Below are 20,694 nucleotides of genomic sequence, written 5' to 3' on the forward strand. Positions count from 1 at the left end.
TATACATGCGGACGTGCATTGTCCTGTTGGAACAGCAAGTTCCCTTGCCGGTCTAGGTATGGTAGAACGATGGGTTCGATGACGGTTTGGATGTACCGTGCACTATTCAGTGTCCCCTCGACGATCACCAGTGGTGTACGGCCAGTGTAGGAGATCGCTCCCCACACCATGATGCCGGGTGTTGGCCCAGTGTGCCTCGGTCGTATGCAGTCCTGATTGTGGCGCTCACCTGCACGGCGCCAAACACGCATACGACCATCATTGGCACCAAGGCAGAAGCGACTCTCATCGCTGAAGACGACACGTCTCCATTCGTCCCTCCATTCACGCCTGTCGCGATACCACTGGAGGCGGGCTGCACGATGTTGGGGCGTGAGCGGAAGACGGCCTAACGGTGTGCGGGACCGTAGCCCAGCTTCATGGAGACGGTTGCGAATGGTCCTCGCCGATACCCCAGGAGCAACAGTGTCCCTAATTTGCTGGGAAGTGGCGGTGCGGTCCCCTACGGCACTGCGTAGGATCCTACGGTCTTGGCGTGCATCCGTGCGTCGCTGCGGTCCGGTCCCAGGTCGACGGGCACGTGCACCTTCCGCCGACCACTGGCGGCAACATCGATGTACTGTGGAGACCTCACGCCCCACGTGTTGAGCAATTCGGCGGTACGTTCACCCGGCCTCCCGCATGCCCACTATACGCTCTCGCTCAAAGTCCGTCAACTGCACATACGGTTCACGTCCACGCTGTCGCGGCATGCTACCAGTGTTAAAGACTGCGATGGAGCTCCGTATGCCACGGCAAACTGGCTGACACTGACGGCGGCGGTGCACAAATGCTGCGCAGCTAGCGCCATTCGACGGCCAACACCGCGGTTCCTGGTGTGTCCGCTGTGCCGTGCGTGTGATCATTGCTTGTACAGCCCTCTCGCAGTGTCCGGAGCAAGTATGGTGGGTCTGACACACCGGTGTCAATGTGTTCTTTTTTCCATTTCCAGGAGTGTAGTTCTTCAAAAACTACACGCAGAAGAACCTTAACATGATTTGGATATTGTTCCAATTTAGAATGTTGCTACAAAGTTTAGAGTTTTCAGGGAAGTAAGCGATGTGCATTGTTGGATACTAAGATACTGCGCCGGCCATGTGGCCGAGCGGTACTAGGCGCGTCAGTCTGGAACCGCGCGACCGCTACGGTCGCAGGTTCGAATCCTGCCTCGGGCATGGATGTGTGTGATGTCTTTAGGTTAGTTAGGTTTAAGTAGTTCTAAGTTCTAGGGGACTGATAACCTCAAATGTTAAGTCCCATAGTGCTCAGAGCCATTTGAACCATTTTGAACTAAGATACAGGAAATTACTCAGGAAATTTTAATGTATGTCATGTGTTACATCGTCACGTGAGATTTATGATACATGATCTTTGGTGTGCAGGTGTCCTGGAGGCGCACAGGGCGGGCCAGATTGCGTCGCTGGTGGGCGTGGAGGGCGGACACTCGCTGGGCAGCTCGCTGGCCGTGCTGCGCACCTTCTACAGCCTGGGCGCGCGCTACCTCACGCTCACCCACACCTGCCACACGGCGTGGTGAGTGTGGCTCCACCTGAGATACTGAGAGATGCACTAGCTACTACATACTGGGCGCGCGCTACCTCACGCTCACCCACACCTGCCACACGGCGTGGTGAGTGTGGCTCCACCTGACATACTGAGAGATGTACTAGCTACTACATACTGGGTGTCCGCTGCCACACGCTCACCGCTGTGCTGTCAGCGCAGCTCCGTGTGAGAGACAAAACTCTGCGTTGGCTGCTACACACTTACCCCAAGTTGCCCCCCCCCCCCCAACCACCTATCCAAACACATGGTGCCTGTGGCTAAGCCTGAATCTCTAGATACTTTTGTAGTTAATTCAGTTCGGCGTGTACTAGCCCACGTTCACTAGAACATGCCAAGTGATTTGGTGAGTGGAGTCCCGTTTTGGACACTAAAAAGTACACTAACTGGTGAAACGTAGGTGTGACTACCTCACGCTCGACATCACCTGGAACTTGCCATCACGCCCACCTACATGTACAGCACAGCAGTGTTACTTCTGCTCCATTCAGTAAACATTACTCTAGTTGCCACAGGATGGGCATGATATCTACATCTGCAGCTTCCATCCACCATCTTAAGCGCAAACAAGCCTTGGATCATAAACACGACACTATTTGCTGCGATTTTGGAGTTTACCACATTCTCCTGCTTGTTGTAACAGTAGTATCAGTATCCAGACACCTACTGGTTATCACTAACATGGGCAAAGTCCGTCCTTCACCTTAACGACGACTTGAACTCTGATTGAGATACTTTCAATCAGGATTTGAATGTCTATTAAGGAGTATCACCCCATACTTACCCAATATGTGATACCAGAGCTGCTAATGTTGTTGGACACTATGTTCTCGACGAACTCGATGATCCAATTTACCGAAAGGTGCCCCATTGGGCTCAGGTCAGAAACAATTCGTATTTTCACAGATGCTGTTTTATGACAGGGTACATGCTGGTACAAATGGCCATGGTCTATGAACTGTTCCTCCATTGTATGAAGTAAGCAATGCTGTAAGTTCATATCTTTCCGCATTTAGCGGATTCATAAGCACAATAAGGGGACCACACGGTAACCACAAAAATCACCCCCCATTCAGTAACACCATCTCTTCTGTACTTCATTGCTGCCACTGTGTGTGAAGGCAGGTATGGTTCTCCAGGTGGTTGCCATACCCAGACGCTTCCGTCGAACTGCCACGGTCTATAGAGTGATTCTTCACTCCAAGTCACTCGTTTCGTCACCCATGGTCCAGCAACGTCGTTCTTCACACCACCCCCAGCGTCACTTAGCGCTGAGTGCAGGAATGTATGGCTTAAGGGAAACTGCTCTGTCCCTGTATCCTATTCTTTCTAACTCCCCAGGCACAGTCGTTGTGCTAGCTGAATTTGTAGCAGCACTTGGAACTCACGAGGTTTTACCGTCCCCTGATTTGATGCCATTTCTTACAACCAACCTACGTAGTGTTCGGCGGACCATGGCCACCAGATCATAGCGTCTGCCTGGCACTGGCTTATCCGTGCTAGTTCCTCCGCAGACCCATTTCACAAACCCATCAACAGAAATTGTCTTGGCAACTTTAGAATGATCGAAATGTTGCTGATGGTGATATTCGTCAGGACAATTCCAATGACAACGCCTCTTTCGAAACTCTGCTAAAATGGGAAGAGATAGTTCCGATTTAAGAACAGAATAAAAGTTTGTGAAGTGAAAAGACAAAACAGTGTCTGTCTTAGAAACGTTATTAAAAGCCACTTCCTCCTCAACAGCGCAGGGAGCTCTACAGTAAACTTCGCAACATCTAGTTCCAAGAAAGGACTTGTACAAGAAGGGGAAGTCCTTATGTATGTTTTCCTTGTATTTTTTATTTACTTATATATTCATATGCAAAAAAATTAAAATATGTAAGAAGTGCTTTTGTTCACTACAGTTCTACGACTGAAAACGTTCTGCTGTATTTCAGCAATTTTATTATCATAAATAAAACGCAGTCGACAGTATTAATGGCTCTTAAAACAAAAACATTGTTATCGGCACTTAGAACCGGACAGTTTCCTAGTGTGGCATCTAGCATTTTCTAAATGATCTAATTTGTCATTTGTCTCGTTACCTTTTTGCAGTGATGAGATGATCAGCATTTTCCTGTGGTATCAGAATCCTTCACCATTTTGTGGAGACATATATGTTATGTGCTGTCAGTGACAGAATTCGCGAGATCCCTTGCCTTATCATTATACTGAACTTCACAGCTTTATTGTCTATTAACACAGCGTAACATGCAAGGACACAAACTGCTACCAAAGTATTATCCGCAGGCGTGATATCGAAAAACTATCCGAGCAGTTTTATAAAATCTGGGCACCATCGCTACTGATTAATTTATCTGATGTGTATCCGCTGTGTGTGTTAGTGCAAATGAGTTAAAACCTATCATTATAATGTTATGATAACAGCCATTTTCAATAAAAAATGTATACCACACTGTCACGAATTAGCAGGATAATACACACTTTCGATTTTGAAACGATCTGTGTCTATATTTAGTCCACAGACGTAGTGAAGTAGCGTTACAGGATTATCAGGAAAATATGCAAATGCACCCCTAGGCTTGATGCATAACGAAGTCCAGTTAACAAACCACTCAGCGCCACAAATAAATCTTTACAACTGACAGAAGCATAAGAAGCAAGAATTAACAAGTGAGCAACTCTGGACGTTTTTCTCCTTTAGACCTACAATGTACAGAATCAAGGTAGTGACAGAAGTTATTGGGAAACGAGTTTTCACAATGATTCATTTAATGATTGACGATGTGCTGATAGTTGGTCTTTCTCAGAACAGGTAAATATCTTGCCTCTATCGAGAGCAGAACCGAGAATTAACGCATCCTTCAGCTGGAAGAGCGAACGGGCTACCGCTTAGCTAACATACAACTGTAGCAAGACGAAGATTTCGCAACGTAAATGGTGAAGTAAGCTGTAGTTTTTGCTGAAGCGAGCTTGTTTCGTACAAAAATATACATTTTCTAACTCTATGTCATCTGTCAAGCGAGAACTATTCAGAATATTCATCTAAATGGCAAGAAAGTATCGAGTCAATTAACCTGAACTATTTTGACCCACAAATGCAAGTAAATCGACTGTCACTTAGCTGCCAAATGGGTTATACAGTACAAATACCTGGAGTTATCAGTTCGAGAGCACTCATGAACCAAACGTAAAAAAAAAAAAGCTTCAGCTATAAGGTTTCTATTGCCTTGATCACATGCAGGTGCACTGGATATCTCGTTTCAGCAGATCGAAGCTGCCAACTTCAGATCTGCAAAGTTACACAAATTACAAACTAGTACACTGTTGTAGCTAAAATCGCAAATTGCCGATTTTACATTTTACTACCATAAACCGCACGTCTGTTTCTGTGCCGTAGTAACGGAATGTGAATTTGAAATAAAAATTGCCCTTACATAAATTATTACAGCAAATATATAAACTCCAACATATGCCTAAGATTACCTCATGATGAAAAGAGAGTTTTACATTGAAAAATATAATTGTGTCCTCATAGCAACACAGAGAGATTCGGATGTAGAAAATCAAGAAGTGCTGTATGACTGCCGGCTACATATTATTGGGTACTAGTTGGCCTAATAGAGATACACGGGGAAGTACCACGAGATAGCAGCAGTCTCATGAATAATAATTAATATATTCCAGCTTTTTACCAATATACAGGGTGAGTCACCTAACGTTACCGCTGGATGTATTTCGTAAACCACATCAAATACTGACGAACCGATTCCACAGACCGAACGTGAGGAGAGGGGCTAGTGTAATTGGTTAATACAAACCATACAAAAATGCACGGAAGTATGTTTTTTAACACAAACCTACGTTTTTTTAATTGGAACCACGTTAGTTTTGTTAGCACATCTGAACATATAAACAAATACGTAATCAGTGCCGTTTGTTGCATTGTAAAATGTTAGTTACATCCGGAGATATTGTAACCTAAAGTTGACGCTTGAGTACCACTCCTCCGCTTCTGTTAAAAAACATACTTCCGTGCATTTTTTATGGTTTGTATTAAACAATTACACTAGCCCCTGTCCTCACGTTCTGTCTGTGGAATCGGTTCGTCAGTATTTGATGTGGTTTACGAAATATATCCAGCAGTAACGTTAGGTGACTCACCGTGTATATGTACATGTAACAGTATATAAGTGAATATAGTGTGCATCATTTAAATTGGAAAATAGCACGATGCCAGTCATTATTCATGAGACTGTTGCTTATTGGTGGTACTCCTCTGTATTACTCTATTAGCCCAGCAGGTATTCATCAATCAACTCAGAAACATACGTCACTTCTTGATTGGACAGAGCTATATTACTGTGTTGCCTTGAGGACACAGTTGTATTTCTTAATGTGTTATTTTCTTTTCGTAATGAGTTAGTATTTTCTTCGGTATATATTGAAATTTATATATTTACTGTAATAACGTACGTAAAGGTGACTTTATATTTAATTCAGATCCAAAGTCTGTTACGATGGTACAAAAAAAAAACTGTAGCTTATCTCACAGAATGATTTCATAACCTCTGCACTGAGGGTACGTCAAAAAAAGGTTGTAAACCGTTAATTTACGTACACAGTTACAAATGCTAGCAATTTTTGTGACCTTGCAAATCTGATGATTGCAGCTTAACCTTGCCGAAACTAGTAGCCCAGTGTACCTGTAATTATCAAGGCAATAAAAATGTCATATCTTAAACTTTCTTAACACTGTTATAGAGTGTTGCCATTTATCAGTTAGACGACCGGCAGAAGTGTTTGCTCATGTAATGTGTTTCTTGACTTGGACGGCACCGGCAAAGCTCACCCTACGTAGATATGGTGTCACTGGCAGCCACCGCATTACTGAGCGAGGTGGTGCAGTGGTTAGCATAGAGGACGTGCACTCGAGAGCAACGCAGTTCGAAGCCGCGACCGGCCAACTAGATTTAGGTTTTTCGTGATTTCCCTAAATCGCTCTATGCACATCCTGAGATTGTTCTTTTGAAAGGGCACGGCCGATTTCCTAGCCCACCCTTGTCACAATCCGAGCTTGTGCTCCATCTCTAATGACCACGATGTCGCTGGTGCGCTAAACCCAATCCTCCTTCATTCCTCTTTGCCAATGCATTGACTGGGAGCAGAAGTATGGAACATGGGTCAAGGAGCTTTATTAGCGTTTCTGTAACTATGATATGGATTAATTCGCAGGTCCAAATAATACGAGTATCTTGATGCGCTGACTGCAGCTGTAACGTCATAAATAAAGAGCGTGGGAAATGGCACGGGTAGCTCTTCTCTTCAACATCTGGGGTAGGTATTTTAGTTCTTCCTTAAGCGAACTGCGGACGAAAAAAAAATCATTCGCTCTAAGTAACTAGCTGATTTACCAACCCCATGCACAGTCAACTTTACAAATAAATAACATGTATTTCATTATTATATACTTGAAAACAGTTTACCTTATGATTGTTTTCATTGGTGTACATAATAACGCAAACGAAAAGAAAAAATTACACTGCTCACAAAATGCAAATATCTATAAATAAATTTCATATGCAGATGATCACATAGTTTCAAAACTGAAAAGCAACCTGAACAAGGAAATCATCCACAACGACCAAAAAAAATCATCAGAAATCCGTGAAGATTAAGCAGTGCACAATTGCAATGAAATTTCGGTTTCAGCTACTGATTACCTGTAAGGTGAAGCAATGTCATCAGAATGTGAAAAAGGACAAGAAGTGCCGACAGTAAGAAAAATTAATTTTATAAAAATCAAAGAGAAGAAAGGGCCGTCTGCTCGTAACGATTAAAATTTAACTCCTGGTATTGCTTTGTGAATAAAAGCAAAAGTTCCTGGTGAAAGAGTTTTTTGATTTCCACTATGTGTAAAACAGAAAGGAACCAAAGTAGCAAGAACAGGTTGCCCTAGTTGAGTGGGGACGGACTTTCTATGTAGTACCTTTCAGCTGGAACATTTTGCTCGTGGTTTATTTCCCGGTTGTTTCACATTAACGACCCCTCTAGGCTATCACAACATTCATATAAGAATTATCGACGTATATTTGTTAAAACAGACCTCTATGTTCAATATTACAGAACTTGTGGCCGAATCTAGCTCAGTGGACAACGCTAACCATAGCTTCATATATCTTGGAAACTGCTGGAAGAGCTCAATAACGCTTTTAAAATATATCTTGCGCACATCAATGTGCCTCCTGATACTGTTTTTCACTTACTCTTGGCTAACTAAAGGTTTGCGGGCCACATAAATAGGGCAAAATCAGGAGGAGGAACAGTCATGGCGATTACACACACATCACTATATGTCACAGAGGCATAATTTGAAAAAACTGGAACACTGATAAGGCAAGAAATTTATTTAAAATGAGGATGATGACATTAGATATACGTTTTGAGACTAAACCTAAACCATTTCTTCCGTATTGCCGTTTTGAAATCGCCCCTACACAGCAAACGAAAGCCAAATATCTGTAATTGAAGATCTGTTCGAGTCGCTTCAAACACTACGGTAACCCGACGTCGCAGTGAGATGTGTCTGCCTCCAGATGCATCCCAGTCTCAGCTCGATGCAATCCACAACTAGCACCCAACAGCTACATCGAAAACCACAGCAGTGGTTGTTTCAGTAAGTGTTAGAAGGAAATAATAAAAAATTTCACAGATCACAGGAAATGAAGTACGTCACTTTCCATGGAATTGATTGGGTTTAATCTTACTTTAACAACAATAAAATCATCATAACAGTCCTGAAGGACACAGGACTTGGTGATTAATTTAGATAGTATATTAGTTTCTGAAGACATGCGTTTGGTATCCGTAGGGCTTGGCCAACCTACACTCCTGGAAATGGAAAAAAGAACACATTGACACCGGTGTGTCAGACCCACCATACTTGCTCCGGACACTGCGAGAGGGCTGTACAAGCAATGATCACACGCACGGCACAGCGGACACACCAGGAACCGAGGTGTTGGCCGTCGAATGGCGCTAGCTGCGCAGCATTTGTGCACCGCCGCCGTCAGTGTCAGCCAGTTTGCCGTGGCACACGGAGCTCCATCGCAGTCTTTAACACTGGTAGCATGCCGCGACAGCGTGGACGTGAACCGTATGTGCAGTTGACGGACTTTGAGCGAGGGCGTATAGTGGGCATGCGGGAGGCCGGGTGGACGTACCGCCGAATTGCTCAACACGTGGGGCGTGAGGTCTCCACAGTACATCGATGTTGTCGCCAGTGGTCGGCGGAAGTTGCACGTGCCCGTCGACCTGGGACCGGACCGCAGCGACGCACGGATGCACGCCAAGACCGTAGGATCCTACGCACTGCCGTAGGGGACCGCACCGCCACTTCCCAGCAAATTAGGGACACTGTTGCTCCTGGGGTATCGGCGAGGACCATTGGCAACCGTCTCCATGAAGCTGGGCTACGGTACCGCAAACCGTTAGGCCGTCTTCCGCTCACGCCCCAACATCGTGCAGCCCGCCTCCAGTGGTGTCGCGACAGGCGTGAATGGAGGGACGAATGGAGACGTGTCGTCTTCAGCGATGAGAGTCGCTTCTGCCTTGGTGCCAATGATGGTCGTATGCGTGTTTGGCGCCGTGTAGGTGAGCGCCACAATCAGGACTGCATACGACCGAGGCACACAGGGCCAACACCCGGCATCATGGTGTGGGGAGCGATCTCCTACACTGGCCGTACACCACTGGTGATCGTCGAGGGGACACTGAATAGTGCACGGTACATCCAAACCGTCATCGAACCCATCGTTCTACCATTCCTAGACCGGCAAGGGAACTTGCTGTTCCAACAGGACAATGCACGTCCGCATGTATCCCGTGCCACCCAACGTGCTCTAGAAGGTGTAAGTCAACTACCCTGGCCAGCAAGATCTCCGGATCTGTCCCCCATTGAGCATGTTTGGGACTGGATGAAGCGTCGTCTCACGCGGTCTGCACGTCCAGCACGAACGCTGGTCCAACTGAGGCGCCAGGTGGAAATGGCATGGCAAGCCGTTCCACAGGACTACATCCAGCATCTCTACGATCGTCTCCATGGGAGAATAGCAGCCTGCATTGCTGCGAAAGGTGGATATACACTGTACTAGTGCCGACATTGTGCATGCTCTGTTGCCTGTGTCTATGTGCCTGTGGTTCTGTCAGTGTGATCATGTGATGTATCTGACCCCAGGAATGTGTCAATAAAGTTTCCCCTTCCTGGGACAATGAATTCACGGTGTTCTTATTTCAATTTCCAGGAGTGTATGTTTTGGAGCGGAAATAGTACTATAACTGCACTTTCCACCCGCAAGGGAGGGGTTAAATAGGCAGCATCCTGAAATAATATAATTTGCTCTCTACACGTTCTAAACTTTGCTCGAAGAAGGAATAGTGAAAACAAAGGGATACTTATTTTGTCCTAGACAATAGTTTCCGAGAAAATGACAGTCAATATTCTGATGCCCCTTCGTAAGTTCTGCAGTACGCGAAGCGCTTCAGTAGCGTAGTGGCTAAGAACAGAGTGTATAATTTATTCGCTCCATGTTCAAAAAGGCTGATTTTTTTTTCCTTTTGTTTTCGCTGAAGAATCTGAAATAAATTAATCAATATATTTTGTGAGATCCAAAAATACAATGGCATTGTTGGCAAAAGAACATAGCATTTCAAACATTATTGAAATAGATTTGATCGCAAAAATCTAATACCCTCGTAATATCTGCTGTGATTTCTTACTTTTATTCTGTAAGAGAAGTAACGTATTTCCCAAGGTGGTACATACCGGCAAAACATTTAGAACACCATGATCAACGTGGCATGGCGCATATCACACAGTCACATTTTTAGTGTGAAAATCATATGGAAAAGCAACGTTGTCAACGTTTCTAAATACCTCGCTATCTGGCAATATGTTCGCGGAAAACCAAGCATATGAAAACATTTTATGGAAGCTAAAGCCCGTAATTCATTACAGATTCAGGCGTGTATTTTTTCATTAATTGCATCGCTATTACTTGCGATTTCCTATATCTGTGCGACAAGACTATGGCTCTTTTGTAACAAATGAAAGGATTTCTTGACCTGTCAGTAAAAGTATAAGTTGTACGGTTGATAGAACGGATACACTTCCGCGGAATTCCTTTTAATGAACACGTCGACAATCCTGTTTCATCCAAAAATCAGGCAGTCGTATAATGAGGAATATCTTTGTCCATACCACAAGTCAATAACGTGCAGAAAGGACTGCATTTTATTTCAGGTCACAAAAATTTGACCAAAACTTGGTGATATATGTCTCTTGTGAGCTGTCCAGATTTTATTCCTTTGAGTACACTTTATGATGCCGTTCCATTAAATGGTTTACGTCTTGTTGGAGTCGATAACTAAATTTGCCACTAGCTCTAGAATTAAATTTGCCACGTGCTTCCTAATTGTGTAAATGCCTAGCATAACTTATCGAACGAGAGCTATTTACTTTTCCATCTTGCTGAAAACTTCAGTCTTCTACCTGATTGTGTGCCTGATGTGACTTTACTCTTGCTAGTAGCTGTATGTAACCATTAATTATATTGTACTGTGTATCAGCCATCTGGTTGTAGAGGCCTACGTGCATTATTACGAACATTACATGCTATCTTTATAACCACAAAGAAGTGTGATAGGACTGTAGCCGTTTACACTATACACACACATCAAATAAAGGTTTGCATCACCGTGGTTCACATAACTGCTGAAGATAGACATTGACTGTGGATATTACATCACAGACACAGTGCACTTGACTGTTCGGAGATGTAACTAAACCACTCCAAAGATGCAAACAAACCATGCATGAGCAGTGCCAATTAGACGGAGAGAAGAATGATATTTTCACTCTGCAGCGGAGTGTGCGCTGATATGAAACGTTCTGGCAGATTAAAACTGTGTGTCGGACAGAGACTCGAACGCGGGACCTTTGCCTTTCGCGGGAAAGTATCCTACCATCTGAGCCACCCAAGCACGACTCACATCCCGTCCTCACAGCTTCAATTCTGCCAGTAGCTCGTCTCCTACTTTCCAAACTTCATAGAAGCTTTTCTGCAAACCATGCAGAACTAGCAGACTTGGAAGAAAGGATATTGCGGAGACATGCCTTAGCCACAGGCTGGGGGACTTTTCCAGAATGAGATTTTCACTCTGCAGCGGAGTGTGCGCTGATATGAAACTTTATGGCACACTGAGTGCGAGTGCTGGTTCCCATGCCTGGGATAGTTTGAAAGGGGCAGTTTATGGACGACGTGACACACCAACCACTCTGAGGGATCTACGCAAAATCGCCGTTGAGGAGTGGGACAATCTGGACCAACAGTGCCTTGATGACCTTGTGGATAGTAAGCTACAACGAATACATGCATGCATCAATGAAGTAGGACGTGCTACTGGGTAGAGTTACCGGTGTCTACAGCAATCTGGACCACCACCTCTGAAGGTCTCGCTGTATGTCGGTACAACATGCAATGTGTATCTTTCACGAGCAATAAAAAGGACGGAAACGATGTTTATGCTGATCTCTATTCCAATTTTCTGTACAGGTTGCGTCACACTTGGAACCGAGGTGATGCAAAACTTTTTTATGTGTGTATAAATGATCTAGTAGAAACCGTCGGATGTTCTTTAAGGCTATTCGCAGACGATGCTGTTGTCTATACCAAAACATCATAACCAGAAGATAGTAAGAATTTGCAGAGAATTGATGAATAGTGCAGACACTAGCAGCTGCCCCTGAATGTAAAGAAATCTAACATACTGTGCATACATAGGAATTGCTATACCTAGAAGAAATGCAGATGATAAACGGGTATTCATTGGACAAATATATTAAACTAGAACTGACATGTGATTACATTTTTACGCAATTTGGGCGCATAGATCCTGAGAAATCAGTAACCTGAACAACCACCTCTGGCCGTAACAACGGCCTTGATACGCCTGGGCATTGAGCCAAACAGAGCTTGGATGGCGTGTACAGGTAGAGCTGCCCATTCAGCTTCAACACGATACCACAGTTCATCAGAAGTAGTGACTGGCGTATTGTGACGAGCCAGTTGCTCGGCCACCATTGACCAGACGTTTTCAGTTTCGTGAGAGATCTGGAGAATGTGCTGGCCAGGGCAGCAGTCGAACACTTTCTGTATCCAGAAAGGCCCGTACAGGACCTGCAACATGCGGTCGTGCATTATCCTGCTGAAATGTAGGGTTTCGCAGGGATCGAATGAATGGTAGAGCCACGGGCCGTAACACATCTGAAATGTAACGTCCACTGTTCAAAGTGATATCAATACGAACAACAGGTGACTGAGACGTGTAACCAGTGGCACCCCATACCATCACGCCGGGTGATACGCCAGTATGGCGATGACGAATACACGCTTCCAATGTGCGTTCACTGCGATATCGCCAAACACGGATGCGACCATCATGATGATGTAAACAGAACCTGGATTCATCCGAAAAAATGACGTTTTACCATTCGTGCACCGAGGTTCGTCGTTGAGTACACCATCGCCGGCGCTCCTGTCTGTGATGCAGCGTCAAGGGTAACAGCAGCCATGGTCTCCGAGCTGATAGTCCATGCTGCTGCAAACGTCGTCGAACTGTTGGTGCAGATGGTTGTTGTCTTGCAAACGTCCCCATCAGTTGACTCAGGGATCAAGACGTGGCTGCACGATCCGTTACAGCCATGCGGATAAGATGCCTGTCATCTCGTCTGCTAGTGATACGAGGCCTTTGGCATCCAGCACGGCATTACGTATTACCTTCCTGAACCCACCGATTCCATATTATGCTAACAGTCATTGGATCTCGACCAACGCGAGCAGCAATGTTGCCATACGATAAACCGCAATCGTGATGGGCTACAATCCGACCTTTATCAAAGTCTGAAATGTGATGGTACGCATTTATCGTCCTTACACGAGGCATCACAACAATGTTTGACCAGGCAACGCCGGTAAACTGGTGTTTGTGTATGAGAAAACGGTTGGAAACTTTCCTCATGTGAGCACGTTGTAGGTGTTGCCTCCGGCGCCAACCTTGTGTGAATGCTCTGAAAAGCTAATCATTTGCATATCACAGCATCCTCTTCATGTCGGTGAAATTTCGCGTCAGTAGCACATCTTCGTGGTGTAGCAATTTTGATGGCCAGTATTGTATTTATTTTGTAGTTAGATAATGTATAAAGGTCAGTGACGGCGCATGCGCCGTTCAGATGGTGAGGCTGGCCTGCTCTAAGAGCGTGTGCTTTCCGGTAGGGCAGACTGTTCTGTGGCGGACGCCGCCGGCCCGGATCCGCCGGCTACCGCGGCCGCGCCCGCGCCCACGCCGACCGCCGGGAGGCGCCGCAGGCCGGGGCTCACCGACTTTGGACGGGTGAGTACTACTGCGTCCCCCCTTCCCTGCCTCCTAACATGTATACGAGTGTCGCTATAAAAACGGTGGCACTATACCGCTACCCGAGTGGGTGAACAATGCTGGTAATTAGGATTTAAAAAACATAAAAGTTGATGGCTTTGGGGTACACAGTATCGATTATAATAATTGTGGTAATGTTATATCGCTGAAACCGGCCGCTCTTTCGACGTAAGGTTCAAGAAACATTTACAGCCAAGTAACAAAGCTACTTTTGGGTTGCATTTAGCAGAAACCGGCAATAGTGTACGTGCGGATCAATATACCGCTTTTCAGCCAACAGTATTTTTAAAAATATAACATGGATAACGTAAAGAGCATGGAAGCACAATACAGAATGGTGAAATTCTTTACGAAGAACGAATAAAAAAAGCACTGAGGCACTGTAATTACACTTAAATTCTGAAGGACCTGCACTGGGAGAAAAGTATTCCGGTAGGAGAGAATATCTTCCATATGGTGAAGGGGAATGGTAAAGTGTGGAGTGTTATGGTGGATAGTGGAAAGGCAGAAGATGGGAAAGATAGACGGTGAGGAGGAGTTTGGTGTGCTAACAAGAGGGAAGGGATGAGGAGGAATGGAGAGGGACTGGGAAAGACGAGACTTGATGTGGGTTTGGATATATGGGTATGAATTGAAATTGCTAGGAGGGATATATGTCGGAGCAGATCTCATTATCTGCGAGGGGCAGTTGTTTGAAGTTGCATTGGGACAGGGTATAGTGTGTGTAGGTGTAGAGGTGGAGGGATGTGTGGTCGAAGGCGCGGCAACATAGATCACACTAGAAACACTTGGTTGACTCGATAGCGGATTTACGGGGCTTCAGCTGTTGGGATAGGAGATGCTTGAGGTGCAGCAGCCAGTCATCAGAGGAGAAATTTGGACGGAACCTAGACTGGTTAACGGGAAGCAGGTCGTCTCGGTTCAAGGGGTGACGGTTTTGTCGGAAAAGGCGGGATTCGAAAACCTTGTGAACAAGGAGGTGAGCCATACGGGCAGTAGGACGATTTGTGCAGTTTGAGGGAATATAGAATTCTGGAGGTTTTCCACAGTTGAGTTTAGTGCCTGTAGAGAGGATAGTGGTATAAATGGTTGCAAAGGTGACTCGAAAGAAGGCAGGACGTTCTTTAAGGTGTCGGTACATAATGCGAACACGATCAGGGTATGTGCTGGGTTTTATGTGAAGTGATTCTTTCATCTCGTGTTGTGTGGTTGCGGTGTTTAATTCTGTTTGTTGTGTGAGCTGGGAGCCAGGGGCTGTTAATTATCGAACGCCTTGGTGTGTACATTCTACCCTGTCGTTACACATACTTGTTGCATCTTCTGGCACTAATCACTTCATTCTGGTGTTTGACGGTCCTTTTACTGTTTGTGAATCTATTTTATTGACTACATGATTTTATCAGTTGACTGGTAAAATGTTTTATTATCCTTTCCATGACACGGCGCGTCAAGATGTTTGAGAGGCACTGTGGGGGTTAAGTTCCTCTGACTATTTGCGCCTATCCTGGATTTGGGCAATCATGCCAAGAGAAGACACTGTTTACTTACTTAAAACTTTAGTTTCGTGCATTTTTCTTCTTTGGCTATGTTACCAGAAATACCTTAATGCAACAACGTTTCTTCGGTATGGATTTCCACTGTTACAATGTATAAAACCTACTTATGACACCTGGCATAGCTTAACCCGACAACTTGTTGTCGGTATAGAATTCCACTGACTTTGGTGCAAACTTTAAGGGGTGTGAAAACCCAGTGCTGCAGCCAAACAGAACCGTCGGCGGTCACGTATATCATACATGAGACTTCCATTATGATATGTCAGCTAGGATAAGCACCAAGCCATGTGCACACTGAAATATTATGACAGCATATATATCTGTAGAAACATGCATGCTGTCGCGATTATTACTTCCTGAGATGTGGCACCCCTTAAGAATATATAGTAGCAATGGCCTTATCACATTTGAGAAATTTGCAGTTCTACAAGGTATTGTTCATGTGTTCACAGTGAATGTTATCGAACAATGACAAAATGAGGCATTCAAGACATCAGTTTCTACATCTACTCAGTTCTACTCATACACTGGCTTGGTGTTGTTATCAGGTACGTGTAATAGTATTTGGAGAAGGGCTGCTAGGATTGTAACAGGTCAGTACACCCATACGAAAGTAATCGGTATGCTCTAAGAACTCAACTGAGGAAAAGGAAACATATGTAGCCTTATGGAACTGCCAGGGAACATTACTTTACGTTTGAGCAACAGAAGAAGTCAATTCAGTGCGCTGACAGACTCCTCAATATATCAGAGCAGGATGCACAACTGTTTCCAGTCGTTGAGTTTCCACTCTCACCAACATCTGTACCAGTCATCAAGGCGCTACTGTAGAACAGATCAGCTGTGAAAATGGTGTTACTCTTTGCAATGCACGAGCTTAATGAGAGAGATGGTAAGCAAGTTGTTCTACGTTTGTCTTCAGATCATGATTTCAACGTAGTGGTAGTGTCTGAGAATCCATAGTACAGTCACACGAAATTCGGGCTCCCTCTCCAGACAGTCTGTATGGTTCATCTCTTTATATGCTAAATTCAATCTCTTTGATACATATACAGAGGCTATACTCATCTAAGGAGAATGCATGTGCTGTTGTGAACTTGTCTAGTTGACTTATGGTTATGGAACAATGATACATGATTCACTTGAATGCTGGTGGTTCTCTCAGCTGCAGCCACCAAAGTGTGTGGAATTCTGTAAGAAAACCCATTGTTAATTGAATGTGTGTCAGGTGCTTGAAATAGATTTCCTACAGTGGAGTATTAACGGCACCACATTCGAGACAACTTGAAGATCCGAAAAAGTTCCCTCAGACATCACAGAGATTTACCTTTAGTTTATTTCTGTGTTACCATGTCTCTGATGACTGAAAATAGAAGTAAGATAAGTATGAGATAGACTTCATTGCAGAGACTGGCAGATTATTTCACAGGGTGTTGGTGGCATGGACTGTATGGCGTAGCTGTTGTGCTGTTCTAAAATTAGAGTACAGCTAAGTGTGAAACCATTTAACCGATTTTGGTGGCCGTGGCCGTAGCAAACAGTACGTGTTACATGCAATCCAGGACTGAGGGGAGAAATGCAGACACACTCTAACTTCATTTGGTGCATGGGGTTTGGATGAGGCTGTTGCTACCACTTAACAAGTAGCTCGCAGATCAATCAGTGGGCGCAGCCTAGAGTTGCACAGTGGGATATGATGCTGTGAGTCAATGACTGTCGACGTAGGAGCAACATTAGAAGTTTACTAGTGTTGTTCGAGGCAGCAGCAGCCCAGCTTTGCATTTAACTCGGACAAATCCTAGTGGCAGCTGATTGCCTGGCCCTCCTCGGTTGCTAGCAGCAGTGCTTACTTTGCAGCTGTGGTCCGACCTGACAGGGATGGTGAAAGTCCATTCTGGCACTGTCCAGCGTGGAAATGGCTCTCCCTAGCGCCGTATTTGTTTAATAAAGATTCTACTGTTACTGACCCATCCCAGTATGGTGGTAGTTGATTTAAACTGTGATATCAGAGGAGTAACTGCGTAAACTTTTGACAGCTGGAGTAGCAATAATTACATCTAATGTAAAAAGAACTGTAAAACAAACGATTATTTTGAATTTGCCGCCATTTTCTGCACTTAGCACAAGCTATTAAGACACCGTGCAGCCTGTGTCCATATCTCCATCTCATAATTATGGCGCCATAGGGCTGTGCTCATATCTCCATTTTCACCATCTGACAATCATGCAAACTGTTCTTGAACTTTTAGGTCAGCCATCTTGTATTCTATACTTGTTACAAGTGATCTACTTCTTTGACTTTGTACCTATAGGATAACTCATTACATCTACATCTACATATTTACTCCGCAATCCACCATACGGTGCGTGGCGGAGGGTACCTCGTAGCAAAACTAGCATCTTCTCTCCCTGTTCCACTCCCAAACAGAACGAGGGATAAATGACTGCCTATATGCCTCTGTACGAGACCTAATCTCTCTTATCTTATCTTTGTGGTCTTTCCGCGAAATATAAGTTGGCGGCAGTAAAATTGTACTGCAGTCAACCTCAAATGCTGGTTCTCTAAATTTCCTCAGTAGCGATTCACGAAAAGAACGCCTCCATTCCTCTAGAGACTCCCACCCGAGTTCCTGAAGCATTTCCGTAACACTCGCGAGATGATCAAACCTACCAGTAACAAAACTAGCAGCCCGCTTATGAATTGCTTCTATGTCTTCCCTCAATCCGACCTGATAGGGATCCCAAACGCTCGAGCAGTACTCAAGAATAGGTCTTATTAGTATTCTATAAGCGGTCTCCTTTACAGATAAACCACATCTTCTCAAAATTCTACCAATGAACCGAAGACGACTATCCGCCTTCCCCACAACTGCCATTACATGCTTGTCCCACTTCATATCGCTCTGCAATGTTACGCCCAAGTATTTAATCGACGTGACTGTGTCAAGCGCTACTCTACTAATGCAGTACTCAAACATTACGGGATTCTTTTTCCTATTCATCTGCATTAATTTACATTTATCTATATTTAGAGTTATCTGCCATTCTTTACATCAATCATAAATCCTGTCCAAGTCATGTTGTATCCTCCTACAGTCACTCAACGACGACAACTTCCCGTAAACCACAGCATCATCGGCAAACAGCTTCACATTGCTATCCACCCTATCCAAAAGACCATTTATGTAGACAGAAAACAACAGCGGACCTACCACACTTCCCTGGGGCAATCCAGATGATACCCTCACCTCTGATGAATACTCACCATCGAGGACCACGTACTGGGTTCTATTACTTAAGAAGTCTTCGAGCCACTCACATATTTTGGAAGCAATCCCATATGCTCGACCTTAGTTATGATTCTGCAGTGGGGCACCGAGTCAAACGCTTTCCGCGAAGTCAAGGAATATGGCATCCGTCTGATACCCTTCATCCATGGTTCGCAAAAAAGGGGCCTATCACTAGTTTACAGTTACTAAATCGCCATGTTGGATTTGATTATTTGATACATGCAGCAAGTTAGCAATTCTAGAATTCCCACCATTTTTATGAATTTCTGCCAATTTTTATGCTTCCCCCAATATTACACATTTGGCGGTTCGCCTATGTCAGAAGGATGGGCGAGGGGCAACAGAGGAAAACTGAACAGCGCATTATGTCTTACAGCTTAGGGAGAAATCGGGCAAGAATGAAGGCTGTGCCGGAATATCTTAGTCCTTTCACCTCGTCCACCAATTGGTTCACAAATTTTATGCATCTCTTCGCCACTCTCATTTATGTGCTCTGTTGTTTCCATTCAGACAATCCTATTATTCTTTCTCATTTAAACAGATGAAAGAATAAAATAAAATGACATAGGTTAAATAAAACGTCATTAATTTCAAAATAATTCAAAGATGAAATGTTGTAATATACTTGTTACACAGGTGGGCCATTTAAAATGACTTATTAAGTGAGTCACGGTCTCAAAAATTGCCCTTTAAGAAAGAGGATCTACTCTGCGCCCTTTTTATCTAATATTTAATATAGGTACCACATGTTTAATCGTCCACAGGTCCAGTTTCTTCTAAAGATACTTACTTGGATTTCGATCGTTTAAGCCTTTCTCTTCTCGGTGATGATAGGGCGTGACTATCGTGAAGCGAAGATGTTGTAAAGGTTATCTTCTGTTTGACTGTTTCTCCTTGAAAAATATTTGTTTGTATCCGCGAAGAGATAAAATGATATCACGTTACTTTAATTCATGTTACTGTACATGGTAGGGCCAGTCAGTACTAAATTACACTGCAGTAAGTTGTCTGATGGGTGCTGCGCATTGTTGGGAGTCAAAGCTTGCGGAGTTTCATGATTCATTTCTGCCACTTAATTAATTTACGTGGAATCTGTTACGACATTCATGATGGTACACCCGTGCACTTTTTAAAATGTAAAGGATGTCAAAATCGTATGAACTTGATGCTTGTTTCTATAAATGAACTTGCTATGCATGAAAATTATTTCATTTTACTTATTAATGATGTATATGGGCACTTGGATAAAGAAAGCATAAGCCTTACGGTGGGATATAGTAGCAAACTGCACGATTTCTTTCTAGTTGCATAGGTGATAACGCTTAGGGGAAAAGAAATACTCAAGCCCAGTAACTTTCTGACGACAAAACTGTAAAAAAAGTGTAATGCTCAAAGTAAACAGTTGAGTCGTCGCTATCGGGCAGCAGAAATCTAAAACGTTTCGGGCCAAACGAATCAACGGACGACAAACTTGGTAAGGAAGTCGCCTAGAGCACCTTGAGGAATACTTTCTTACTCTCGCTATTTCCCCGTTATATTGTCTCCTTTCTTCCGGGAACGCCATTAAACCGCGAAACACGCCATAAAAGTTTACGCCGCTTCATAAAAAATTACGATACCTTGCAGGAATTCAGCTTGCGTCGACGTTCTCCCAAATCGCCTCACGTCCTCTGGCTACGCGTTCTCATTTCTTTCACCGGAGAGAAAGGAAATAATTTAAACGTAAATGCAGCTCGCCTGGTTCAATTAAT

General features: G+C 44.2%; 1 protein-coding gene across 1 annotated transcript in view; it reads left to right on the forward strand.

Moving 5' to 3' along the window:
* The window catches only part of LOC126176365 (dipeptidase 1-like), a 431,133-nt gene that overhangs the window by 301,080 nt on the left and 109,359 nt on the right, over positions 1-20,694 (forward strand). The window contains 3 exon segments of the mRNA XM_049923520.1: positions 1,422-1,578; positions 12,693-12,719; positions 14,031-14,055. Of these exon segments, the coding sequence (XP_049779477.1) occupies positions 1,422-1,578; positions 12,693-12,719; positions 14,031-14,055 (209 nt within the window).

This window comes from Schistocerca cancellata, chromosome 3 (genome assembly GCF_023864275.1).
Source record: "Schistocerca cancellata isolate TAMUIC-IGC-003103 chromosome 3, iqSchCanc2.1, whole genome shotgun sequence".
Lineage (NCBI taxonomy): Eukaryota > Metazoa > Arthropoda > Insecta > Orthoptera > Acrididae > Schistocerca > Schistocerca cancellata.